Source organism: Choloepus didactylus, chromosome X (genome assembly GCF_015220235.1).
Source record: "Choloepus didactylus isolate mChoDid1 chromosome X, mChoDid1.pri, whole genome shotgun sequence".
In the NCBI taxonomy this organism is placed as follows: domain Eukaryota; kingdom Metazoa; phylum Chordata; class Mammalia; order Pilosa; family Megalonychidae; genus Choloepus; species Choloepus didactylus.
In genome coordinates this window covers 44,747,960-44,775,674 of record NC_051334.1, presented here as the reverse complement: position 1 = coordinate 44,775,674, position 27,715 = coordinate 44,747,960, and the positions used below count along the sequence as shown (strand labels likewise).

The 27,715-nt window shown below is 40.0% G+C and overlaps 1 protein-coding gene across 4 annotated transcripts in view; it reads left to right on the top strand.

Moving 5' to 3' along the window:
- Positions 1–27,715, top strand: part of EFHC2 (EF-hand domain containing 2) — a 343,223-nt gene that overhangs the window by 292,809 nt on the left and 22,699 nt on the right. For all 4 annotated transcript variants that reach the window (XM_037822347.1, XM_037822348.1, XM_037822346.1 and 1 more), the window contains 2 exons: positions 6,834–7,031; positions 8,752–8,844. In XM_037822347.1, the coding sequence (XP_037678275.1) occupies positions 6,834–7,031; positions 8,752–8,844 (291 nt within the window). The remainder of the gene's footprint in view (positions 1–6,833; positions 7,032–8,751; positions 8,845–27,715) is intronic.

Genomic DNA, 27,715 nt, shown 5'->3' with positions numbered 1-27,715 from the left:
GATGTGAGAGTTTATTTCCGAACACTCAATTCAATTCCCTTGGTCGGTGTATCTATCCATATGCCAGTTCCATTGCTGTTTTGAGCACTGTAGCTTCATAATATGCTTCAAAGTCAGGTAGTGTGAGACCTCCCACTTCATTCCTCTTTCTCAAGATATTTTTGGCTATTCTGGGCACCTTGCCCTTCCAAATAAATTTGGTTATTGGTTTTTGTATTTCTGTAAAGTAAGTTGTTGGGATTTTAATTGGTATTGCATTGAATCTAAAAATCAATTTAGGTAGAATTGACATCTTAATTATGTTTAACATTCCAATCCATGAACACGGTATGTTCTTGAAAATGATTTTTTTCATTTTTTCATTGTTTGATTTTTTTAGCAGTTTCTTGTAGTTTTCTTTGTATAGGTCTTTTGTGGCCTTCATTAAGTTTATTCCTAAATACTTGATTCTTTTGGTTGCTATTGTAAATGGACTTGTTTTCTTGATTTCTTATGGTGCAGTTTTTGAGACTGCACTATCTGTGCAATTGTTTCACTCCTAGGAGAAAGCTTCCTTTCCCCTGTTCCTTCTCCTGGACTGTTGATCTGTTCTACTTGTTTCTGATTTTCCTCTATAGTTTTTTACACTCCTTTCATTGTCTCTTTTGAGATGCTTTTATACTTCTTTTTCCTGGAGGGCAAATTCTGGGAGGAAGGTCACCTTGGATAGGACTTTCTCAAATCAGTATTTCCCCATTAAAACATGGTCAGGGACCCATGAATGCGGCATAGATGGATTCCATAGTGACTTGGAGAGGAGACCTGGAAGGATGCCAACCTTCTCTTTGACAGCTCTCCCAATCTGTGCTTTCCTGGCCTAACCAGCTGATGGTGCTCTTCAGCCAATTCTCCCCCACAATCTTAAGGTGGCACTGTGCCTTTAAGTCTCAATAGACTCCCACCCTTGTTAGGGTGAATTTGAAAGAGAGGCTGAAGGCTGCTTTTGTCTGGAGCAGGTTGAAAACCTAGCACAAAGTCAGGACCCAGCCATCGGAATTCCCTAATCAAAAGCCACAAGCAGTGCTGGGACATGCCCCCCACCCCCCACCCTTTTCTTGGGGAAGAGCCATCCTTCAGCAAACTGTTCTCTGCAGCCCCAAGAAGGCACTCTGTCTCTGTTGGGAATGGGTTGAAAAAGAGGCTTCCAGCTTCTTTCTGTCCTGGGCTTGTTGAAACTATAGCTGCCTTCAATTGGTGCTTAGTCATGTCTCTCTCTGTTGTTAGGGAAGAATTTTATTTCCTACCACGGACTGGATCCTGGGGTGTCCTGCCACAAGGGTGGGGAATGGGCACCAGCCTCTGTAGCATGGAGAGTTCTAGTCATAGTACTTCACTGCAGCGTATCAGTCTCTTCCTTCCACTCTTCCCTGGATTCTGTTCAATGTTCTGATCTCTGGAGACCCCAAGCAGTTGTTTCAGACAGTTCCTTGCTGTTTACTAGCTTCCTTGTAGGATGAACTGAGTCCTGGAATTCTCTGCTCCACCATCTTACCAGAAACTCTCTCTCTGGTATATTTTTAATCTCCTTATTGTGTTTTTCATCCTTTTAAGTTCTGTTATGTTTCTTTTTAAACTTTTTAATTCTTTTTTTTTGTTCACACATTAACATGTTAATCTCCTTTAGCTCTGAATTCATATTTAGTTTATTTCTATCCATATTTTCCTTCAACTCCTTGAATTAATTTAGGAGTTTTTTTGTACTTCTTTGAATAGTTGTTCCAAAGTCTGTGTTTCCTCTGAAGTTTTAATTCTTTTGAACAAACCATATATTTCTGTTTCTTTTATGACTTGTGATTTTTTACTGATGTCTGGGCATCCGTTATTTTGATGTGCTAACTCTGAAAGGCAGTTTCTCCCTCTTGCCTAGAATTTTATTGCAGACCGACTGTTTGTTAAGGCTTTTTTTCAATGCTTGGTCCAGCTTATACTGAACCTTTAGAGCAGCTTGTGTTTGTTCAGATTTTCTCGTATCTTTTGCACTTGTTTCTTACCATGGATATGCAGTGCAACTTTTAACATTGCCCTTTTATGTGCAATTATTTTGCCTCCAGGAGAATATTTCCTTTTGTCTGTTCCTTCTCTGGAAATCCCACTTGCTTGGAAATGTGGAGAATGATAGAGAGGAGAGACTCCACAAATGCTGAACAAATAATAATAATAATAATAATAATAATAATAATAATTATCCTATACTATTTTGTTTTTCATGTGTGCAGATTTTCTTTCCAACAACTATGATTTACCCAGCTGCTCTCCCACACTCAGTGCCCCTTTTCATTACAATTTTCAGTACTGGGGTCCTCCCTGCCTTACAGCAGTTCAGTTTTCCCTTTGTTCCCTGAGGCTTCTCTGCCTCCAGTAACTTCCACATTAGGATCTCCCACCCCAGGGAACTGGAAATAGTGTTTAAAAACACCCGTTTTTTGTTTAGATGCTCCAGTTAGAGAGCAGAGTGCATGTGTGCACTGCTTTCCAACAGTTCCCACGTAGGTCTCTTGTTTCCTGTGGGCCCTTTTTATGTACATGCTCTCCAACCACTTGGGCTCTGTCCTGGGTCTATGTAGCTTTGGGTTCCTGTGCCTGGATATATGTGGTGTTCTAACTTGCTGCTGTGAGTGACCATGGCAGGACATGCCCAGGCTGGAGTGCTGCCGCAGTGTAGACTCCTAAGCCACATGAGGCTGAGTGAAGGGGAGATGCCCAGACTGGCAAGTCTGAGTTGCAGATTTCCTACCTTCTTTTTTGTTGGTTTATTATTATTATTATCATTATTATTAGTATTATTATTATTATTTGTTCAGCATTTGTGGAGTCTCTCCTCTCTCTATCATTCTCCACATTTCCAAGCAAGTGGGATTTGCCCTATTATTGTTTCTGAGAGAAAACTTTTCCAGGCATGTCTTACATCGCCATCTTGATGAGGTCACCCTCCTAAAATGCATCCTCATTCCCCTTAAATGATTGAGCAGGAAGTACCAAAATCAAACTTTTATATCAGATCGTATTTCAGCTTCTTCCTGAAGTTTTAGGTAGGGAAAAGCTGCTATGCATGATCATTGTTTCTGTGGTTATGCTAAGCAAAAATGGAGTGTGGGGAAAACACTTTGGTGGTTCCTCAATAAGATAAACATAGAATTACCATATGACCCAGCAATTCCACCCCTGGGTATATACCCCAAATAATTGAAAACAGGTGTTCAAACAAAAGTTTGGACACCAGAGTTCATAACAGCACTATTCACAATAGGCAAAAGATGGAAACAACCCAAATGTCCATCAACAGATGAATGGATAAATAAAATGAGGTATATACACACACTATTATTTAGTCGTAAAAAGGAATGAGGTTCCGATACATGTTATAACATGGATAAACCTTGAAGACATTATGCTCAGTGAAATAAGCTAGGTACAAAAGACCACATATTGTATGATTCCATTTATATGCAGTATCAAGAATAGTCAAATCTATAGAAACAGAAAGTAGATTAGTGGTTGCCAGGGGATGGGGCGGGGGAGGAAGGAAGTGATTGCTTAATGGGTATGGGCTTTCCTTTTTTGGTGATGAAAATTCCTTGAACTAGATAATGGTGATGGTTGCACAACACTGTCAGTGTGCTGAACATCACTAATGGTAACTTACATGCTGCGTGTATTTTACCACAGTGACAAAAATGGAGTGTGCTATTTTTGAAAGGATTCCTAATTCCTTGTGAGACCCATTAAATTTTGACAGAGTGGGGTGAGTCCTAAAGAGAGGGATGTGGCAAAGGCAGGTAAAAGTGGCTGCAGAGATTTTGAGGTCAGCATGATGAGGCTTGGACTTCCTGGTTTGGGAGTGCTGGTTCAGGGAACTGCCTAGTGGTCACACTGGCAGTTGCTCCAGGGCACTCTGGTGTCCTGCATGACATTAAGTCTGTGGGGTAGGTTGTCTGAAACGTTCACATGAAGACATGTAAAGCCATGGAATACTGAGCTATTTAAAACCCAAGCATGCAGAAACCCAGCAGATATAAATTTTAACTGCAGTGAGGCCGGGGTAATTACAGTTTATCCAATGAAAAGGAAAATAAACTTTTATGATCTGGTGGTGCTATAATAAGTTTAGTTAAAGGTGTGTGGAAAGTTTCTAGTTATTGCCACACATGTTATTTTTCTTTGTCCTTGGGGGTGTGCCACTTGCTCCTCTTCACACGATTTTCCATCCTCAAAAGGAAAAAGCATTCATGGTGTGTATTTTTCCCCCAATGGTGAAACTAATATTTGATTAATACAAAAATTCAGAAAAATTTGAAACATAAAAAAGGAAAGAAATCCTAGCAATCAGGGATAATGCTATTGATGTTTTGTCATGTGTCTTTCCCATCTTTTTTTTCTATAAATATACAGGCACATGTATCTTCCATTTAACTGTTACCACACTACATTTATCAATGTAGTTTAGCCATCTCTCATACCAATAAATATCAATTGACATCATAATTTTAAGTGTTTGTGTGGTGTTCCATTTTATGGATGTGTAGTGGGAGGCTTACCTTGGAGTGGTTCCTCCATGGTCACTTTGTCCTCTGTCTGAGAGGGTTAGCAACTCCGGGTTTCTGAGATTATTTTCTTTTACTGACTTGTGGTCAGTGATAACCCTCAAAGCAGAGGTAATCGATAGTAAAGGGTAATACACTCTAGGTCCTTAAAAAATCAACTCAAAACCCATTGCCTTTAGGAAGCTTTCCCTGACTGAGCCCCACTCCTTTCAGTCATTCCATCTTCTCTGTCCTGACAGTAAAAAGGATAGATTAGATTGCAAGAGCATGGACTCTGGAGCCAACCTGCATGAGTCTGCATTCTGGCTTTGCCATTTACGAGCTGTGTGGCATTGGTGTATTACTTAACACTTCTGTGCCTCAGTGTCCTCATCTGTAAAATGGGGATAATAATAGGACCTATCTTCTAGGCCAGATGAGATGATCCAGGCCAAAAGTGCCTAGAGACACAGGACCTGGCAGATAGCTAGAACTCAACAAATGGTGGAGATTATTATTAACTATTACTGAGCCCGCTCAAGTGACTTTGAGAACTCATCTGTATGCTTGGGCAGCCCAAATAGATTATAGATGCCAGTGTTTTTGGTGGTTTTCTCTCAGTGAGTCCTCAGCCAATATTACTTATTGATTATCTGACCCAAACTGACTTGCTGCAATTGTGGGGTCTTCTTGATTAAATTTGGCCTTCATTTCCCATTTAAACAAACAAAAAGCCAGAACACCTGAGAAGTGGATGTAGGTACAATGAGGTTCCTTCAGATAGCTGTACTAGATGCTATTGAAAGAAATCCTTGACTTAGAGAATCTGGAATTCTTAAATGATAGTTGTCATGACACGAAATATACAAAAGATCTAAAAGCCCTTATTCTGAAAGATGGGTCTATTTCTGGTAAGTACATCTACTAGACAGTTGAAGCTTATTCATTTAATCCCTGTAACATTTTGCATTTTAAACAGTTTGATGTAATTCTTTCTAATGCATGTTGCATAAATCTCCCTGGCAACGTGGAATATGACTCCCGGGGAGGAATGTAGACCCGGCATCGTGGGACGGAGAACATCTTCTTGACCAAAAGGGGGATGTGAAAGGAAATGAAATAAGCTTCAGTGGCAGAGAGAATCCAAAAGGAGACGAGAGGTCACTCTGGTGGGCACTCTTACGCACACTTTAGACAACCCTTTTTAGGTTCTAAAGAATTGGGGTAGCTGGTGGTGGATACCTGAAACTATCAAACTACAACCCAGAACCCATGAATCTCGAAGACAGTTGTATAGAAATGTAGCTTATGACGGGTGACAAGGGGATTGTGAAAGCCATAAGGACCACACTCCACTTTGTCTAGTTTATGGATGGATGAGTAGAAAAATAGGGGAAGGAAACAAACAGACAAAGGTACCCAGTGTTCTTTTTTACTTCAATTGCTCTTTTTCACTCTAATTATTATTCTTGTTATTCTTGTGTGTGTGCTAATGAAGGTGTCAGGGATTGATTTGGGTGATGAATGTGCAACTATGTAATGGTACTGTGAACAATCGAAAGTACGATTTGTTTTGTATGACTGCGTGGTGTACGAATATATCTCAATAAAATGAAGATTAAAAAAAAAAAATACAGAGAAGATAATTGAAAGCAGTTTAGCCAATTTGTTAGGCTTTGGGTCCTCACCATTAATTTGTTGTTGTATTGGTTGCTGTTTTTTGTTTTTTATCTCTGCCAAATAATCTCAGTGCCATGGTCCATGTAAAGGGCCATTTGCCCCCTAGGGCCTCAGACAGCTGTTCCCTTACTTTTCTACTCTCATTTTTTTTTCCTTACTACCAGTATTGCTTTCCACATCCCCTGAACACCTTTCTAATTTACTGATTTATAAATTTTGTACCCTGGGAAACCAGAAACTCGAGTCTGTTACTCCTTTGTGCAAAGTATGATTAATAGGCATTGAATGGAATCATGTACTTAGTGACAGGTTTCTTGACTATTCAAAGATTTTAAGAATTTACTTTCTGGTTGCAGGCTATCGGGAGTGATGGGAATTTGACTCTGGGCAAAATGCCATTTTACTTATAAGATCTAGTGCATATGGTTTTCCGTTATAGCATTAGTGCTTTCCTGCTACCCCTAAATTAAGTAGAAAAATTAAGTTAAAGAGAAATAATCATGTTTCTAAAATGGGATTTGGACCTTTTTGACAGAAGAAGAGTAAAATATTCATAGATATTATTTCATGAGTGTTTTTGCTGTCCCTTGACAGAAGCATAATGATGAATATAACTTCTGGGAAACTCATAGACCATGAGGTTATCACGATTGCACGTCGCTACCGCGTGCCAGAGGACACAAATCCACCTGTGAATATCTTAATTGCAGTGGCACACGAACAGCTCAAGAAAAATACTTTTGAGAATTTTGGCAAACTAATTGCTGTCTGCGTGTACGAAGATCGAGAAAAGTAAGCTTTAGTTTTATTGATTCTAATAAATCATTTAAGTGTCTGTGAACCCGAGTAATGAAGAAATTCATATTTTATCAGCAGGGGCAAAAAGAGAATTGGCATTTCTAATCATATTGCACTATATTTAGTAAAGCCACTTGAAACCATTTTTGGAGAGTATCTGTGTATAAATATTTCATAGTCATGGTAAGCTTTGTTTGTTGATGGAATAGGCAAGACCCTGTATCTTCGAAAGAATATGATGCCCTTTGTCATTTTTTTCCTATTGGTTTCTAGAAGCTTTCATCTGAAACATGGTATGTCAAGATGTTAGAAGGTTTATTCTGAAACATCTTCTCCTTCTTACATTATTTTACTGGAACTGGGATTTCTAAATGTTAACTTTTATAATAAACAGAACAGGGATTTGCAAGTAATCTTTCTGTAGAGTTTCTTTAAAATAACTTCTTGAAAATGATGAAGCTTAGCATAATCTATTTCTAATCCATTTATCATGTCTGTACTGAGCTTCATTAAGTCATTATTATATACAACTGGAGCCCTGTCTTAATATGTTTTGGTGCTCATATTACCTGCAGACCTGATATAGTGGGGGGACATACTCATTTGGAAGTTGGAAAATCTTAGTTCTAGGAACTTTGGCTTCTAATGTTGTGACTGTACATCACTGCCGTCGCTTTTCCCCATGACCCCTTCCCTCATACCAGAACCTGAGGTCTGCACTCCAGAGTGGTCAGTGGCATATCCTAAATATCTTTAAAGGTCCTATAGTTTATGCTAAAAATTAACATGATTTTTTTTCCAAGCTGTAACACATCCTTGTTGAATTTTTAGAAACATGATATTTCTCCTTAAATCTTTGAGCCTCCGTGGGCCTCCTAGAGGATGTGTGGCCTGTATATTGCATGACCCTGTCCCTTGCCTTCACCCTGGTGGTGCCCCTTACCCAGGGTGAGAAATGTGAGCCTCCTTCATTAAAGGAACACCTCTTGGGAATAATGGGGATGCTTGATTAGACAGCTCTGAGGTTCTTCCAGATCTGATGAGCTTTGATTCTAACATAAACATTTGCATCATTTTATAACCTCGTTGCAAAGAAAGAAGCCCAATTTCTTCTCCCTTGGTTCTAATTTTGCCTGGAAGAACATTTATTGGGTGGGATAAGCATTTCTGTGTCCTCAGCCTACTGGTGAAAATTACTGTTGGGCTGCTCTGCAGAAAGCATCTGACAAAACTGAGGTGAAGTTAGCATCTTAGCTGTGGCTTCCAGGTTTTAAGGTTCAGATCCACGGAAAAGACCAACAAAAACACCCTCGAGTCATGTCATACTTGTGTTGCCAGCTCTAGATGCCTGTCAAATTAAGAGATGTTTTCAAATCTCAGAACCATTTTTGACTAGTGGTCAAGAATGCAGATCAGTTACTTAGAGTAACACTCATGGATGCAGCCTTAATAGGCTGTACTATTGCTAACCAAGAATTCTGAGTACTGATGGAAGGGCCTTTGTGAGGACAGAATCTGGTGATTTCTGAAATGGAAAATGTTGGTGAAATGCAATATGATTGTTTTCCCTTATTCTGAATTCCAGTAACAATTTTCATACTTATTTTCACGTGCACATTTTAAAAACACATCTACATTTCCTTTCCTCTAACATGTAATTGTTACTAGAGAAACACAAGATATGTAAAAGCCCATTTTCTCTGTTTTAATGCAGAAAAAAAGTGTTACCCAGGAAAGACATCAAAAGACTTTGCAAGTCCTGCAGAGTACCTCTGACTGATAGTCTTCTAGAATCCTTACTGTCCAGGTAAGTGAGAACTCCATTCTTTATGGGAGTTTTCCTACATATTTTTACTTGGGGGACTATTCCTGGTTTTACAGCTGCCTTTAATTAATCTTAACTTGTATTTTCATTTTTTAATTAATAACACACTTTCATTTAAGTGTTAAAAAAGGAAAAATTAGTCATGTTTTTGAGTGTTAGAGACCAGAGCCTATTATGAATTATTATTTGATTTTTTTTGAACATTAATGCATATTTACATATATATATATGTTCCTAGGACAAAATGCCCACCTTCATTGGTTGTGAGGATACAGTAGAACTTGGAGCAGGTTTTTCAGAATAGTATATCCTGATGGTTAAAGGCATGTAGTAAGAGGATCTAGTGTTACTAGCATGGGGCTCTCTCTTGCTAAAGCACCAGATGTAAGGCAGAGAGATTATGGTGTTACCAAAGGAAAAAACAGTGAACTGCTTTCCAAAATACATTGGCTCTCCTGTTGTACCTGGCTCTTGTCTTCCTGGCACTATGCTCCCAGCCATTCAGACTGAAGATTGTTGTCATCTTTTATGCATTCCATGACATCACCCCAGCCCCTCCTCTGACTTACATATCTTGATAATTCTGACATTTTGTGCTCTGTTCTAGGCACTGTGATCATTGCTTTATATATGGTATCTCATTTACTTTTTTTTTCTTTGTATCATGATATATTTTATTGTTTAAATGTCTTTGAGGAAACTTTAAAAGTTGTTTGCTCTAAAAACATTAAGTACTCAGTTGGGCATGGTGAATTCCTTTCTCAATTACATGGATCAAATTCCTCTTTTTTTAAAAAAATTCAGTTTTATTGAGATTATTCACATACCATACAGTCATCCATGGTGTACAATCAGCTGGTCACAGTGCCATCATATAGTTGTACATTCATCACCCTAATCTATTTTTGAACATTTTCCTTACTTCAAAAAGAATAAAAATAAAAGTTGAAAAGAGCACCCAAAGCATTCCATCCCCCCATCCCACCCTATGTTTCATTTAGTTTTTGTCCCCATTTTTCTACTCATCTGTCCATACACTGGATAAAGGGAGTGCGATCCACAGGGTTTTCACAATCACACAGTCACATCATGTAAGCTACATAGTTATAAATCATCCTCAAGAATGAAGGCTATTGGGTTGCATTTCAACAGTTTCAGGTATTTCCTTCTAGCTATTCTAATACACTGAAAACTAAAGAGGGGATATCTATATAGTGCATAAGAATGCCCTCCAGAGTGACTTCTTGACTCCATGTGAAATATCTCTGCCACTGAAACTTTATTTTGTTTCATTTTGCTTCCCCCTTTTGGTCAAAAAGAATTTCTCTATCCCACGATGCCAGGTCCGGGCTCATCCCTGGGAGTCATTTCCCACGTTGCCAGGGAGATTTACACTCCTGGGAGTCATGTCCCACGTACGGAGGAGGGCAGCGAGTTCACCTGCCGAGTGGGCTTGAGAAACAGAGAGGGCCACATGTGAGCAACAAAGAGGTTCTCTGGGGAAGACTCTTAGGCACAATTATAAGTAGGCTTAGCCTTTCCTCTGCAGTAACAAGCGCTGTAAGGGCAAGCCCAAGATCGAGGGCTCGTCCTACTAAATTGTTAGTCCTCAATGTTTGTGAGACTATCAGTAATAACCCGGGTATGGAAGTCAGCATTTCTGCATTTTCCCCCAGTTCCTCAGGGAGACCCTGCAAATATATTTTTTTTTTTTAATCATCATTTTATTGAGATATATTCACATACCACGCAGTCATACAAAACAAATTGTACTTTCGATTGTTTACAGTACCATTACATAGTTGTACATTCATCACCTAAATCAATCCCTGACACCTTCATTAGCACACACACAAAAATAACAAGAATAATAATTAGAGTGAAAAAGAGCAATTGAAGTAAAAAAGAACACTAGGTACCTTTGTCTGTTTGTTTGCTTCCCCTACTTTTCTACACATCCATCCATAAACTAGACAAAGTGGAGTTTGGTCCTTATGGCATTCCCAATCCCACTGTCACCCCTCATAAGCTACATTTTTATACAACTGTCTTCGAGATTCATGGGTTCTGGGTTGTAGTTTAATAGTTTCAGGTATCCACCACCAGCTACCCCAATTCTTTAGAACCTAAAAAAGGTTGTCTAAAGTGTGCGTAAGAGTGCCCACCAGAGTGATCTCTCGGCTCGTTTTGGAATCTCTCTGCCACTGAAGCTTATTTCATTTCCTTTCACATCCCCCTTTTGGTCAAGAAGATGTTCTCCATCCCACGATGCCGGGTCTACATTCCTCCCCGGGAGTCATATTCCACGTTGCCAGGGAGATTCACTTCCCTGGGTGTCTGATCCCACGTTGGGGGGGAGGGCAGTGATTTCACCTTTCAAGTTGGCTTAGCCAGAGAGAGAGGGCCACATCTGAGCAACAAAGAGGCATTCAGGAGGAGACTCTTAGGCACAAATACAGGGAGGCCTAGCCTCTCCTTTGCAGCAACCGTCTTCCCAAGGGTAAAACTTATGGTAGAGGGCTCAACCCATCAAACCACCAGTCCCCTATGTCTGTGGTCATGTTAGCAACCATGGAGGTGGGGTAGGCGAATACCCCTGCACAAATATATTTTTATTCTCTGCAAAACTTACTTTGGGATGTATCGGGATTTCACATTAACCTGTACAAACCTACCAGATCTCACTTCATTCAAAGTTCTATGTAATTTTGGTATTTGAATAAACTGACTGTACAAGTTTTTTAGTGTGCTGCAAAAAATATAGATCCTGCACCAAATAAACATGTCTTCCCTTGGACTCACACAAAAGTTGAAGTTTTAAAACACAGTCAGTATCATCTTTTACCCTTTGGCCTGATTTGCCTTAGTCCTAACCAGATCTGTCTCATTCATATCTCTAATTGAAGTCTGAACTCTTTTTCAGCTTTTTTAACAGTTGCTGTATGAGATAATACTGACATTCATAGCTGCTGAGCTCTAGCTCTGAGTTTCAGGTGACACACAGATACCCAAAGTTCCAGAGACCAACCAGGTTATACGCAAAGAGCTCAGCATCTCAGAATTTAGAGATGACCATTACAACTCAGGAATAGATGTGACTGCCATAAGAGCTTACAATCTAGGAACCATTACAACTAAGTGTTCCCCTGATAAGCTATGCCTTAAGATTCAATTCTCAGAGTTTACACATTAAAGTTAGTCCATATTAGTGAGGCATTATAATGTCCGTCTTTTCATTTCTGGCATACTTCACTCAAAATGCTGTCCTCAAGATCCATTCACCTAGTTTCATGTCTCAGAGCTTCATTCCTTCTTGCAGCTGCTCAATATTCTGCTGTATGCATACACCACAATTCACCATTCTGTTCATCAGTCGATGTACCCTTAGGCCACCTCCTTCCATAGCAAATTGTTAATACTGCCACCATAAACACCAGTGTGCAAATGTCCATTCGTGCCTCTGCTCTCAGATCTTTCAAGTATATGCCCCATAATGAGGTTGCAGGACCTTATGGCACCCACATACTTAGCTTCTTGTGGAACCACCACACTGTCCTCCAGATAGGCTACTCCATTCTACTTCCCCATCAACAGTAAATAGGTACATCCGTCTCTCCATGCTTTCTCCAGCACTTGTATCCCTCTGTTTATATTTTTCCCTGAAATTTTATAGAGATATAGTCACATAACATACGGTCATCAGCAGTGTACAGTCAGTTGTTCACAGTATCATCATATAGTTGTGCATTCATCACCACAATACCACTTGAACATATTCGTTACTCCAAAAAATTTTTTTAAAGAATAATAAAAAAGATAAAAAATTAAAATACCACACAATACAATATAATAATGTCAGACAACACCACCACTACCAAGAATCCCATACCCCTTCCTTATATCCCCCTCTCGAGAACATTTAGCTTTGTATATTGCCTTTGTTTTATTTAATGGAAGCATATTATAATGTTACTGTTAACCATAGACCCCAGTTTGCTTTGATTATATTTTTTCCCAATACCATCCCTTTTTCACCACCTTGCAAAGTTGACATTCCTTTGTTCTCCCACATGTAAAAACATTCTTATATTTGTACATTTAGTCACCATCAGTGACCCCTCTAGGTTTCACCAAGTTATACAGTCCCAGTTATTATCATCTGTCTTTCCTTCTGGTGTCATACTTGCCCCTAGCCCTCCTCTTTCAGCTTTACTCGCAGACATCTTTGCTCAGTGTGCTTACAATGTTGTGCTACCATCACATACTATTATGCTATCCAATTCTGGATCTATACAGTCAATCCTGCTGAACATTCAATACTCCTTCAGCATCAAATGCCTGATCTCTACCCTCTTCCTATCTCCTGATAACCTGTGTTCTCAACTCAAAGTTTGCTCATTAATGTTAGTTCGTATTAGTGAGACCAGTACAGTATTTGTCCTTTTGTTTCTGGCTAACTACATTCAACAAAACTTACTCAAGTTTCATCTGTGTTATTATTTGTTCCGTGACTTTGTTCTGTCTTAGAGTTGCATAGTATTCCATCATGTATATATACCACAGTGAGTTTATCCACCCATCCGTTGATGGACATTTGGGCTGTATCCAGATCTTGGCAATTGTGAATAATGCTGCTATAAACATCAGTTTACAAATGTCCATTCGTGACTTAGCTTTCACTTACTATGAGTATATACCTAGTAATCGAATTGCTGCATCATATGGCAATTCTATACTTAGCTCCCTGAGGAACCGCCATACTGCCTTCCAGAGTGGTTGCACCATTCTACATTCCCACCAACAGTGAATAAGTTTGCATTGTTCTCCACATCCTCTCCAGCACTTGTAATTTTCTGGTTTTTTTTTTAATAATGGCTATTCTAGTAGGTGTGAGATGTTATCTCATTGTGGTTTTGATTTATATTTCCCTAATAGCCAGTGAAGTTGAGCATCTTTTCATATGTTTTTGAGCCATTTGTATTTCCTCTTCAGAAAAGTATCTATCCATGTTTTCTGCCCATTTTTTAATTGGGTTGTTTGTCTTTCTGTTGTTGAGTTGTAGGATCTCTTTATGTATTCTGGTGTTAAATCCTTATCTGTTATGTGGTTTCCAAATATTGTCTCCCATTGTGTAGGCTGCCTTTTTACTTTTCTGACCAAGTCCTTTGATGTACAAAAGTGTTTAATTTTGAGGAGATCCCATTTATCTATTTCTTCTTTAATTGCTTGCTCTTTGGGGTGTAAGGTCTAGGAAACCACCTCTTATTGCAAGATCTTTAAGATATTGCCCTACATTTTCTTATAAGAGTCCTATGGTCTTAGCATTAATGTTTAGGTCTTTGATTCATTTTCAGTTAATTTTTGTATAAGGTGTGAGATAGGAGTCCTCTTTCATTCTTTAGGAAATGGATATCCAGTTCTCCAAACACCATTTATTGAAGAGGCTGCTCTGTCCCAGTTGCTTTGAGTTGACTGCCTTATCAAAGATCAGTTGTCCATAGATGCAAGATTCTATTTCTGAGCACTCAATTCGATTCCATTGGTTGGTATATCTATCCTTATTCCAGTACCATGCTGTTTTGACCACTGTAGCTTTGTAGGATGCTTTAAAGACAGGTAGTATGAGACCTCCCACTTCATCCTTCTTTCTCAAGATACTTTTGGCAATTCAGGGCACCCTGCCCTTCCAAATAAATGTTGTTATTGGTTTTTCTATTTCTGCAAAGTAAATTGTTGGGGTTTTAATTGGTATTGCATTGAATCTGTAAATCAGTTTAGGTAGAATTGACTTCTTAACTATATTTAGTCTTCCAATCCATGAACACGGTATGTTCTTCCATTTTTTTTAGGTCCTGTTTGCTTTCTTTTAACAGTTTCTGTAGTTTTCTCTGCATGGGTCTTCTGTGGCCTTGGTTAAGTTTATTCCTAAATACTTGGTTCTTTTGGTGGTTATTGTAAATGGATTTTTTTTCTTGATTTCTTCCTCCTGTTGCTCATTACTTGTGTATGGGAGCACTACTTATTTTTGCATGTTGATCTTGTAGCCTGCAACTTTGCTGTATTCATAGCTCTAGCAGCTTTGCTGTAGATTTTTCTGGATTTTCTACATATAGGATCATGTCATCTGCAAAGAATGAAAGTTTTACTTCTTCTGCTCCAATTTGGATACCTTTTATTTCTTTTTCTTACCTAATTGCTCTAGCTAAAACTTCCAGCACAATGTTGAATAACAATGGTGACAGTGGGCATCCCTGTCTTGTTCTTAATCTTAGAGGGAAAGCTTTTAGTATTTCCCGATTGAGTGTGATGTTAGCCACGGATTTTTCATATATTGCCTTTATCATATTGAGAAAGTTCCCTTCTATTCCTATTCTTTTCAAGAAAGGATGTTGAATTTTGTCACATGCCTTTTCTGCATCGATTGGGATGATCATGTGGTTCTTCTGCTTTGATTTATTGATGTGGTGCATTACATTAATTGATTTTCTTGTGTTGAACCAGCCTTGCATACCTGGAATAAACCCCACCTGGTCATGGTGTATAATTCTTTTAATGTGCTGCTGGATTCGATTTGCGAGTATTTTGTTGAGGATTTTTGCGTGTATATTCATTAAAGTGATTGGTCCATAATTTTCTTTTTTTGTAGTATCTTTGTCTGACTTTGGTATTAGGGTGATGTTGGCTTCATAGAATGAGTTAGGTAGCTTTCTCTCCTCAATTTTTTTCATGTATTTGAGCAGGATTGGTACTATTTCTTTCCTGAATGCTTGGGTAGAAATCACATGTGAAGCCATCTGGTCCTGCGCTTTTGTTTTTTGGGAACTTTTTGATGCCTGACTCAATCTCTTTACTTGTGATTGGTTTGTTGAGGTTGTCTATTTCTTCTTGAGTCCATGTTGGTTGTTCATGCTTTTCTAGGAAGTTGTCCATTTCATGTAAGTTGTCTAGTTTATTAGCATATAGTTGCTCATACCATCTTCTCATTATTTCCTTTATTTCTTCAGGGTCAGTAGTTATGTCCCCCTTCCCATTTCTGATTCCATTTGTTTGCATCCATTCTCTCTCTCTCTCTCTTTTTTTTTTTTGTTAGCCTAGCTAAGGGCCCATCAATTTTATTGAGTTTCTCAAAGAACCACTTATAGTTTTGTTGATTCTCTCTATTGTTTTCCTGTTCTCAGTTTCATTTATTTCTGCTCTAATCTTTGTTATTTCTTTCCTTCTGTTTGCATTGGAGTTTATTTGCTGTTCTTTCTCCAGTTCCTCCAGGTGAACAGTTGATTCCGCAATTTTTGCTCTCTCTTCTCTTGGGCAATAAATTTTCCTCTCAGCACCATCTTTGCTGCGTCCCATAAGTTTTGATATGTTGTGTTTTCATTGTCATTTCCTCGAGGTATTTACTATTTTCTCTTGTAATTTCTTCCTTTACCCATTGGATTTCTAAGTGTGTTGTTTAGCCTCCATATATTTGTGAATTTTTTGACCTTCTGCCTGTTATCAATTTCCAACTTCATTCCACTATGATCCAAGAAAGTGTTTTGTATAATATCAATATCTTTGTCTTGCCAGATTTTTCTGGTTAGAACTTCTAGCACAATGTTGAATAATGGTAGTGAAAGCGGGCATCTTTGTCTCATTCCTGGTATTAGAGGGAAGGCTTTCCTCCCCTTGCCATTGAGTAATATGCTGGCTGTGAGTTTCTCATATATGCCCTTTACCACATTAAGGAAGTTTCCTTTGATTCCTACCTTTTGAAGTGTTTTTACCAAAAAAGGGTGCTGAATTTTCTCAGATTTTCTCAAATGCTTTTTCAGCGCCTGTTGAGATGATCATTTGATTTTTCCCTTTTGATTTGTTAATGTGTTGTATTACATTGATTGATTTTCTTATGTTGAACCATCCTTGCATGACTGGAGTAAACCCCACTTGGTCATGGTGTATGAGTTTTTTAATGTGTCTTTGGATTCAATTTGCAAGTATTTTGTTGAGAATTTTTGCATCTATATTCATGAGGGAGAGTGGCCTGTAGTTTTCCTTTTTTGTAGCATCTTTACCTGGTTTTGGTATTAGAATAATGTTGGCTTCACAAAATGAGTTAGGTAATGTTCCATTTTCTTCAGTATTTTGAAATAGTTTATGTAAGATTGGTGTCAGTTCTTTTTGGAAAGTTTGGTAGAATTCTCCTGTGAAGCAATCTGGCCCTGGGCTTCTGTTTGTGGGAAGCTTTCTGCTGACTAATTGGATCTCTTTGTTTGTGATTGATTTGTTGAGGTCTTCTGTTTCTTCTCTGGTCAGTCTAGGTTGTTCAAGTATTTCAAGGAAATTATCCAATTCCCCTAAATTATCTAGTTTGTTGGCATACAGTTGTTCATAATATCCTTTTATGTTTTTTTAATTTCTTGAGAATCTGCAGTAATGTTGCTTTCTTATTTATTATATTGTTTATTTGGGGTCTTCTCTCATTTTGATTTTGCCAGTCTAGCTAAGGGCTTTATTCTCTCTATTGTTTTTTTTGTTCTCTATATCATTTATTTCTGCTTTATTCCTTGTTATTATTATTCTTCTACTTGGATTAGTTTGCTGTTCATTTTCTAAATTCTTCAGTTGTTCCATTAGTTCTTTGAATTTAGCTCTTTCTTCCTTTTTAATGTATGCATTTAGAGCTATAAGTTTCCCCCTTAATACCGCCTTTGCTGCATCCCATAAGTTTTGATATGTTGTGTTTTCATTTTCATTCACCTCTAGATGTTTAGCAGCTTCTCTTGTAATTTCTTCTTTAACCCACTGATTGTTTAGGAGTGTGTTGTTTAGCCTTCAGGTATTTGTGAATGTTCTAGATCTTTGATAGTTATTGACTTCTAGTTGTATTCCATTGTGATCAGAGAATGTACTTTGAATAAATTCAATCTTTTTAAATTTACTGAGGCTTGTTTTATGCTCCAGCATATGATCTATCCTGGAGAAAGTTCCATGAGCACTAGAGAAGAATGTGTATCCTGGTATTTGGGATGTAATGTTCTATATATGTCTGTTAAGTCTAATTCATTTGTCACATTGTTTAGGTTCTCAGTTTCCTTATCGGTCCTCTTTCTGGTATCTATAGGAGAGAGTGATGTATTGAAGTCTCCCACAATTATTGTGGAAACATCTATTTCTTCCTTCCCTTTTGCCAATGGTTGTCTCATATACTTTGGAGCACCTTGATTGGGTGCATAAACATTTGTGATTGTTATTTCTTCTTGTTCAGTTGTCCCTTTTATTAGTATATGGTGTCCTTCTTGGTCTCTTTTGACATCCTTGCATTTAAAGTCTATTTTATCTGAGATTAATATTGCTACCCCTGCTTTCTTTTGGCTGTAGCTTGCATGGAATATTTTTTTTCCATCCTTTCACTTTCAATTCCTTTGTGTCTCTGGGTCTAAGATGAGTCTCTTATAAGCAACATATTGATGGTTCATATTTTTTAATCCATTCTGCCAATCTGTATTTTCAATTGGGGAGTTTAATCCATTCACATTCAATGTTATTACTGTGAAGGCAGTTCTTGAAACAGCCATCTTATCCTTTGGTTTTTATTTGTCAGGTGTATTTTTTCCTCTCTCTGTTTTATTTCCTTTAAGGTACCCTTACTAAAACTCTTCATTTCTTTGCCCTTCTCCATACTTCTCTCTCCTTTCTTTTTTTTTTCTCAGCCGGTAGAGCTCCCTTTAGTATTTCTTGTAGAGCAGGTCTCTTGTTAGCAAATTCTCTCAGCATTTGTTTGTCTGTGAAAATTTTAAACTCCCCCTCAATTTTGAAGGAGAGCTTTGCTGGATAAAGAATTCTTGGTTGGAAATTTTTCTCTTTCATAATTTTAAATATGTCATGCCACTGCCTTCTCGCCTCCATGGTGGCCGCTGAGTAGTCACTACTTAGTCTTATGTTGTTTCCTTTGTATGTGGTGAATTGCTTCTCTCTTGCTGCTTTCAGAACTTTCTCCTTCTCTTCAGCATTTGATAATCTGATCAGAATATGTCTTGGAGTGGGTTTATTTGGATTTCTTCTATTTTGAATTCGTTGGGCATCTCTTATTTGCATATTTATGTCATTTAGAAGGGTTGAGTTTTTCCCAGCAATGTCTTTGAATACTCTTCCTCTTCTGGAACGCCAATTATTCTTATATTTGTGTGCTTCATATGGTGCATCAGATCCCTGAGAGCTACTTCAAATTTTTCAATTTTTTTCACCATTCGTTCTTTTGTGCTTTCACTTTCCGTCATGCTATCTTTGATTTCTCTAATTCTTTCCTCTACCTTTTCAAATCTGGTCTTCTGTCTCTCAAGAATTTTTTAATTTGATCAACAGAATCTTTTCTTTCCATAAGATCTGCTTTTTTTTTAATTTACTCTTGCAATTTCTTCTGTATGCTCTTCTATGGTCTTCTTCATATCCTTTATATCCTGAGCCATGATATTGATGTTTGTGAGTATTCTTTAATTAATTGCTCCAAATTCTGTGTCTCTTCTGGCTTTTTAATTTGGGCATTTGGATTACCCATATCTTCTAGTTTCTCCATATGCTTTATAATTTTCTGTTGTTTTTGGCTTCTTGGCATTTGCTTATTTTGGTAGGGTTCTTTTAGGATATGCAGGCTTATATGAACACTTATCTATACTTTGACACAGCTATAGCTTGGTGGGGTGCACTATCAGCTGATGGCATTCCTGAGCCACTTCTTACCCTCAAGCCAGTTCTCCCCATGTTCTAGTTTGCTAATGCTGCTGGAATGCAAAACACCAGAGATGGATTGGCTTTTATAGAAGGGGGCTTATTTGGTTACACAGTTATAGTCTTAAGGCCATAAAGTGTCCAAGGTAACACATCAGCAATCGGGTACCTTCACTGGAGGATGGCCAGTGGTGTCCGGAAAACCTCTGTTAGCTGGGAAGGCACGTGGCTGGCGTCTGCTCCAAAGCTCTGGGTTCAAAATGGCATTCTCCCAGGACGTTCCTCTCTAGGCTGCAGTTCCTCAAAAATGTCACTCTTAGTTGCACTTGGGGTATTTGTCCTCTCTTAGCTTCTCTGGAGCAAAAATTTGCTTTCAACGGCTGTCTTCAAACTGTCTCTCATCTGCAGCTCCTCTCTCAGCTCCTGGGCATTCTTCAGAGTGTCCCTTTTGGCTGTAGCTCCTCTTCAAAATGTCACTCTCAGCTGCACTGAGTTCCTTTTGTTTGTCAGTTCATTTATATGGCTCCACTGATCAAGGCCCACCTTGAATGGGTGGGGCCATGCCTCCATGGAAATTATCTCATCAGAGTTATCACCTACAGTTGGGTGGGGTGCATTTCCATGCAAACAACCTAATCCAAATGTTCCAACTTAATCCCCACTAATATGTCTGCCCCACAAGATTGCATCAAAGAATATGGCTTTTTCTGGGGGACATAATACATTCAAACCAGCACACCCCAAATTCATCTGTGCACTAAGTGGGGGTCCAAACCAAGTGGAAGTCCAATCAATGCACCAATTTTCCATGTGCAGAGGTGACCGCCAGCCCTGTGGGTGGGGGGTGTGCTCTGTGCAGTTTGTCAGGGAGACCGTTCCAAGACTCAGTGTTCCCAGCCTTTCCCAGGGCTGCAGGTGGCATACTCTGGGTCTGCAGACCTATGCATCTCCCCCTCCAGTTCAAATGCCCCGCAGTCCCTCTCTGCAGGGTGCCCACGGGTCCCTGGGATTGGGGGAGGGTTCCTAGTACTTCTGTGCCGCACCCCTGCCTCTAAGCTGTGCACTCCATGTGCTTCTGTGGAGGAAGATTGGGTACCATCACAAGCCTGCTGAACCCTGAATTCCCTCAAGGTAGCTCTAGGCCATGGCACTGTGAAGGGGTGTCTCCCAGCCAGGTGCAATGATGGCTGCACAGGGCGTTGAAAGCTATGCCCTTCCACGATTGTCTGCCTGCTACAATGGCCAGTCCCTGGCATGGGGTCTCTTGTCCGTGGGTCTGTGAAGGGTTATCAGCCATGCCAGGTACTGAGGAGGGTGCCTGGGGCATGGAAGGGTACTCCCCACTGTGCTTGTCTGTGACTCTGGCTGCCCTTTCCCCTGCAGCATTTGCATCTCTGGCTGCCCTTTCCCCATTGTCATTCTGGGCCAAACACTGACCTGAACACAGCCTCTCAGTTTCTCCAAGCACACAGTCACTATGGGTATAGAAGTCCCTGCCCAGCCAGTGGAACCCTGGAACCACTGTTCTCAAGCACTTTCTGACCTTTATCTGATGTTCTTCATGGAGGGGAAGTTTGCTCTGTCTCTCCTATTCCTTTCTCTTGTCTCCAACCTAGTGTTCACCTAGTGTTTCTTTTTCCCCTGGGGAACCAGCTCCAAGTCTGTCTGCTGTGCCTGGGGGGAGGGGCACCAGCCCCCTCACTGGGAAAACTTACTGGTGTTTGCTGTGATCTCAGCTGTTCCACCCATTCCAGATTGGTATGTGATTTGTGATCTGTCACAGAAGACCCCAAAATGGCTGTTCTGTGCAGTTCCTGGCTTTTTACCAGCTGCTCTATAGGAGTAACTAAATTTCACACCTCACTGCTCTGCCATCTTTTCCCGCCCCCATTTACTTTGTTTTTGTAATTCAGTTTTATTGAGATATATTCACATACCACACAATCATCCAATGGTGCACAGTCATCCATGGTGCACAATCAACTGTCCATAGCACCACCATACAGCTACACACTCATCACCCCAACCAACCTCTGAACATCTTCCCCACACCAAAAAGAACAAAAACAAGAAAAAAAACAAAAGTAGAAAAGAACTCCCAAATCATTCCACCCCCCACCCCCCGATTCCACCCTATTCTCCACTTAGTCTTTGTCCCCGCTTCTCCACCCATCCATCCACACACTGGACAAAGGGAGTGTGATCCACAAGGTTTTCACAATCACACTGCCATACCACGCAACTTCCACAGCTAAAAATCATCCCCAAGAATCAAGGCTGCTGGGTTGCAATTCACCAGTTTCAGGTATTTCCTTCTAGCTATTCCAATACAACAAAACCCAAAAAGGGATATCTATATAGTGCATAAGAATGCCCTCCAGATTGACCTCTCAACTCCGTTTGAAATCTCTCAGTCACTGAAACTTTATTTTGTTTCATTTTGCTTCCTCCTTTTGGTCAAGAAGATTTTCTCAATCCCATGATGTCAGACCCAGGCTCATCCCATGAGTCATATCCTGTGTTGCCAGGGAGATTTACACCCCTGGGTGCCAGGCCCCACGCAGAGAAGGGGGCAGTGGGTTCACCTGCCGAGTTGGCTTAGCTAGAGAGTGAGGGCCACATCTGAGTATCAAAGAGGTTCTCTGCCAGAGATTCTTAGGCACAATTATAAGTAGGCTCAGCCTCTCCTCTGTAGCAACAAGCTTCATAAGGGCAAGCCCCAAGATCGAGGGCCTGGCACACCAAACTGTCAGTCCTCAATGCTTGTGAGAATACCAGTAATAACCCAGGTGGGGATGTCCAACACCTCTGCATTTTTCCCTGGGAGCTCCTGGGGGCGGGGGCGGGGGGGGGCACAAGTATATTTTTATTCTCTACCCAAATTACCCTGGAATGCATTGCTATTTCACTAACCTGTACAGACCCACCAGATCCTACCTCCCAGTCAAAGTTCCTTGCAACCATGGTGTCTGAACAAACTGACTGCACAAGCCAAACCATTTAATGTGCTGTAGAAGATATATAGCCTGCACCAAATATACATCCCCTCCCTTGGTCCCACAAAGAAGCTGAAGTTCCAAAACACAGTCAATGTCATCCCCCACCCCTTGGCCCAATTTGCCTTAGACTCAACCGGATTTGCTTCATGCATATCTCTAATTGAAGTCTGGGCTCTTTTTCAGCTTTTTTAACAGTTGCTGTATGTGCCAATACTGACATTCATAGCTGCCAAGCTCTTGCTCTAGCTCTGAATCCCAGGTGTCACACAGACACCCAAAGTTCCAGAGACTGACTAGGCCACACACAAAGAGATCAGCATCTCAGAATTTGGAGACGGCCATTACAATTCAGGAAAAAAAGTGACTGCTGTAAGAGCTCACAATCCAGGGACCACCACAAGCGTTTCCCTCATTTACTTTTTGAGAACAACTTTGTGAGGACTGAGCTATTATCCTTCCTATCTTATGCATGAGGATATTGAGGTTTAGAGAGATGAATTATTTTGCCCAAAGCCACATGGTCTAGAAGAAAAGCTGTAACTTGACCCCTGAACCTTTCAAATGCACATCTTCTTCTAACCAGTTTGAATTATTGTCTACAAATAGCTAGTAGATTGGGATGTTTTGACAGTTCTGCCCCTTCCTAGCTCTTGTATTCACTCTCCCTTCTCCATCCCCACTATTATCACTTGGTCTAACCAACATTTCTTGACTATTGCAGGAACCTCCATGTTGGTATTTCTTCTACCAGCCTCTAAATTTTTTAAGTTCTTCCTTATATACAGCAGCTAAGTACCTCCTAAGAGCACAGATGTCATCATGTCACTCTTCTACTAACAAACCTTCTGCGGCATCTCTTTGCTTTCTAAGGAATGACTAAACCCCTTAGCTTTAAACTACTTCTCTCCCTTTTCCACTGTGGGACTTAGGGTAGTCAGTTGAAGCATTGTCCTCAAGCAGGGGCTGGAGTTGGGGAGTCTTCATATGAGACAAAAGGAGAAACAAAAAGAACAAACAAAACTAAATCCCATGTGGCAGAACTATGGTCCAAGGTGGCAGGAGGGGAATTCAGAAGAGAGCCATTCCAGTAAGGTATGTGTATGCAGTGGATTGATCTGGAGTAATTTTCTAGAACAGCAGCTCATTTATTTTTATTTGCTAGCAGCAATATGAGGTAGAAGTAGGTCATTCTAGTGTAAAGGACCTGCAATGAAGTAAGCAGGCCTAGGAGGCAGGACTCTCTACAGATATCACATCCTCACAGCTCCCCTTCCTGTTACCAATAATATAGCCAAATGAGCCATTGGACATTTCACACGTATACCTTGTGCCTTCCCACTTTTTTGCCTTTGCTCTTCCTCAGTAGGAAATAGCTTCCAATTATCTTCATCCACTGAAAGCTTATTCTTCCTTCAAGATCCAGTTCAAGTAGCACCACATCCCTGCAGCCCTTTTGGATTTGCTTGTCTGACAGTGACTATTTCCTCCTGAGAATTCTCACAACACAATTTATGCTTCTCATTTTGGCCCTTACCTTGTAATGAAGAGTTGTGACTTGACCTTTCATCCATTCAGTTACAGAGACCTGCTTCTAGCTTGTTTGATTTAAAACCCATAAAAAACCAGTGGACTGTCACGTGTTGACAATTTTTACCCCTACCTTGTCTTACATTCTTTGAATCCATCTGTTAGCTGTGTGATCTTGTGCAAGATTTTTAACCTGCCTGAACCTCAGACTCTTTACTTCTAGAATGAGATAATACCACTTTCTAGTGGTTCTGAGGATTAATTGACATATTATATTTACACTACCCAGCTTAGCTCTGAATCCCAGGTGTCACACAGTATTGATTGGGGATGAAGAGAGAAGTTTATCAGGAACCATAGACCACACACTCTGACTTAGAAATGAACTGGAAGAAACCTGTATCTTACTATATAAAGGAGGCCTTGTTTTTAAATAGTTGGATCTGAATGCCTTTCACACATTAAGGCGTCTTCTAGTCAGGAAGCTGTGGATGTTTATTAGATTATCTCTTGATGGCCTCGAGGATGAGTTGTCTTGAAAAGTCTAATAATGTGGGAGCCTGGCCTCTGGAAGACCTATATGTTTCTCATCCAATGCTGAGGCCACCAAGTCATCATCCTCTTATTTTCTCCACAGACTGTTTTGTCTTTGCCTTTACGATTTGACATTAAAGGCAGAAAGACTGTTCCACAAGTTGCTTCGAAGTTGTCTCGGAACACATACGCCTGCAAGCACTGCGTAGCTTTGGGGAGGTCATCCCCCTAAGCAGCTAAGCAGACCATGTTCAGTCTAGTTCTGCCTTTAATTGCTCAGTGACCCTTCTCCTCACTCAGGGGAAACTTCAGACTAATCAGATTAGAAAATGTCTCATTCCCATTCCCCTCTCCTTCCAATATGCCCTGCCATGATTTGGGTCACATGCTTGATGTTTTGCATCATCTCTGCAGATTCCTTTCAAAGACTGTCCTAATTCCTAATGGGCCCATCATTGTGCAGCTTGCATTTATATTCTGCATTCTTATTGTTCCCCACAGACTCTACAGGCTCTACAAAGCCTTGACCAGACTCTCTTTCTGTGCAGTGCCCCTTTGGCATTTTAAGCCAGAACTCCCTCTGACGTCTACAGTCTCTCATGGGAGGCAGGCATGGAGTTTTATTATTATTATTATTATTTTGTTCAATGCACACTCTGCCCAGGGGTAGTTTTACCTGCCTGCCTACTCCTGAAGTCAATCCTCAGGATAGAGAAGGGCAGCTGTTGAGCAGCTGTATAACCCTGCTATGTGAATTCAGATCAGGATATGAAAAAAAAGATATGGCTAAAATTTGGGATGCTTTCACCCATGATTGTTTCTCATATATTCTTTCTGACCCTGTGTTTTGGTTCTAAAATTCCCCTTCTACTCCATTTCTGTTTTTCTTTTAATTCAGTTAGGCCTTTTCCTTATTAGCACAACTTAACCTGAAATCAGGACTTCACAATCTTTTTACATCCAGTTACACCAGCCCTCTGTCAGCTTGTGCTGTGGTAGCTGGTATGAGGTCACCTTACTTTCATTTCACTAATGCACAGAGCATCAGGCTTAAATGTTCTATGTAGTGGTAGCTATTACCCATTAATAATGGGAGTGACACTTTGTACTGACATAGTGCCAAGGGCCCTAGAATATTTTGTAAATTCCTGAGCATATTAAAAGGCATATTTTGGTTGATGATAGGCATTATTCCTCATTTCATAAATGCAAACACGGAGGTGTAAGAAGATACTTTTACTGAAAGAGCATGCTTTAGGCCCAGTTGAGTCACTAATGGAATTAGTACCACAGCTCCCTAAGATAACCTAACCCTTTATCTGAGCTCCTAGGGATGGGGGACTATATCTTATTCATCTTTGCAGCCTCCAGCACTTTTCAATAATAATATATTGGGCAGGCTAGGGAGTAGAAAAATATGGGCTTGGTATCCACCAGAGCTACCTTTGAAGTCCAACTAGGCTAGTTCCTGGCTATGTGATCCTTGTAAATTTACTCAACCCCTCTGAGCCTGCCTTTCCTCATCTCACTTAACATAGTAACTGGCCATACCGTATTGCTCAATAACTAGTAAACGTAGTAGATGCACAATAAATGTTTGTTGAAGGGATGAATAAATGAATGAGTGAATGAAGAGCATAAAATGAAAGTCAGACTTCCATTCTGACTTGCAGATGTAGTTATTTTTTTTCTTTATTGAAATTTAGGAAGAGATAGTTGAAGAGTTAGTGACAAGATTAATTATTGTTTACACATTAGCAGAATAGAGGCCAAGCCCTCCTGCAGTGATCTGGAAAATCTTCTCTTACTTTCTGTTTAAGATAGTGTTAGAAGGCAAGAATAGGTAACCTCAGACTCTCTGCCAGAGGGGTCTTTAAGTGAAGTGATACCTTCCTATGACTTATTCTTCACAGAGAAATCAAGAGTAGTAGATGTTTGACTCATTATCTGTGCCTCTCTGGTGACAGTGCCAGGTTCCAGCTTGAAAGCTGAATTGTGTAATGTTTTGGTCTAAATATGTTTTAAAGATACATTTAAGTAAAGTAGAATATGGTTCATCTCATGAATATTTGAATATTCATGCCTCCTCAGTACTAATAAGCAAGAAATTCTGATTCTAAAACCATAAGAGGTAGAGAGAATTCTCAGGTCATTCCATTCTGTGTTCCTTATGGGGCTGGGGAGTAAAGAGGCAGCCTCCTCCCCTAATTGTGGCCTTCTGAATCTAGACTTGGAGTAACTGGAAATTCAAGTGCAACTCTTTCCCTAACAGCTCTGTCCCAAGCTAATCTTCTATAGGTGGATTTGGGTTCCATGGACTGCCTTAGAAATGGTCTCCCAAGAGAGCTGGTACCTCATCCAGAAACATCAGTTAAAATGGAAAAAGTTAACAGGAATTTAAAATGGAGCTTTAAAATAATCTCATTATACTCTTCCCAGCCCCAACCCCTGTCCCCCTCCAGGAATGTCAGTTTGGTCTCGTGACAAGACCTGGCAGGGAGGCTATGGGCAGGGGTTGAGCCATGTGGTCACTATTGCTACAGAGTGTTTGGTGCATTTTCAGAGAGAAGAAATTTTCAGAGAGAAGACACCTACACACACACACACACACACACACACACACACACACACACACACACACAAATGCTTTCCATATTTTCAAATGTAAGGTTATTTGTAGTTTAAGAAATAATAAAAAAAAAATTCCAGTCTTGTGGACAACAAGAGTATTGACTCTGCATATGGTCTGTGCTAGGCAGCTGTGACCTGCCTCACCAAGGAGAACTGGACCAAAATCAGAATTGGAATTTAGAGGCCTGACCACTTAGAGACAACCAGAGTTAATCATTGGCAACTTGGGTGATGCCATCTTGCCAACCTTAAGTTTTTGTGGCCAACCAATGCAGTGGCCCAGAGCTCCACTTTTTTCTCAAGTGTTTGGTCTTTAAGAATTTTACCAGGTGTTTTCCATGTGCACCCCTGGGCTTGTTGGGTAATGAACTGAAACCGAACACAACTAAGTGAGTAAAAAATGTGTCTTCCCTGCCCTTCCTCCTTTCCATCCTTGGTCGTGCAGCCCAGCCCATTCC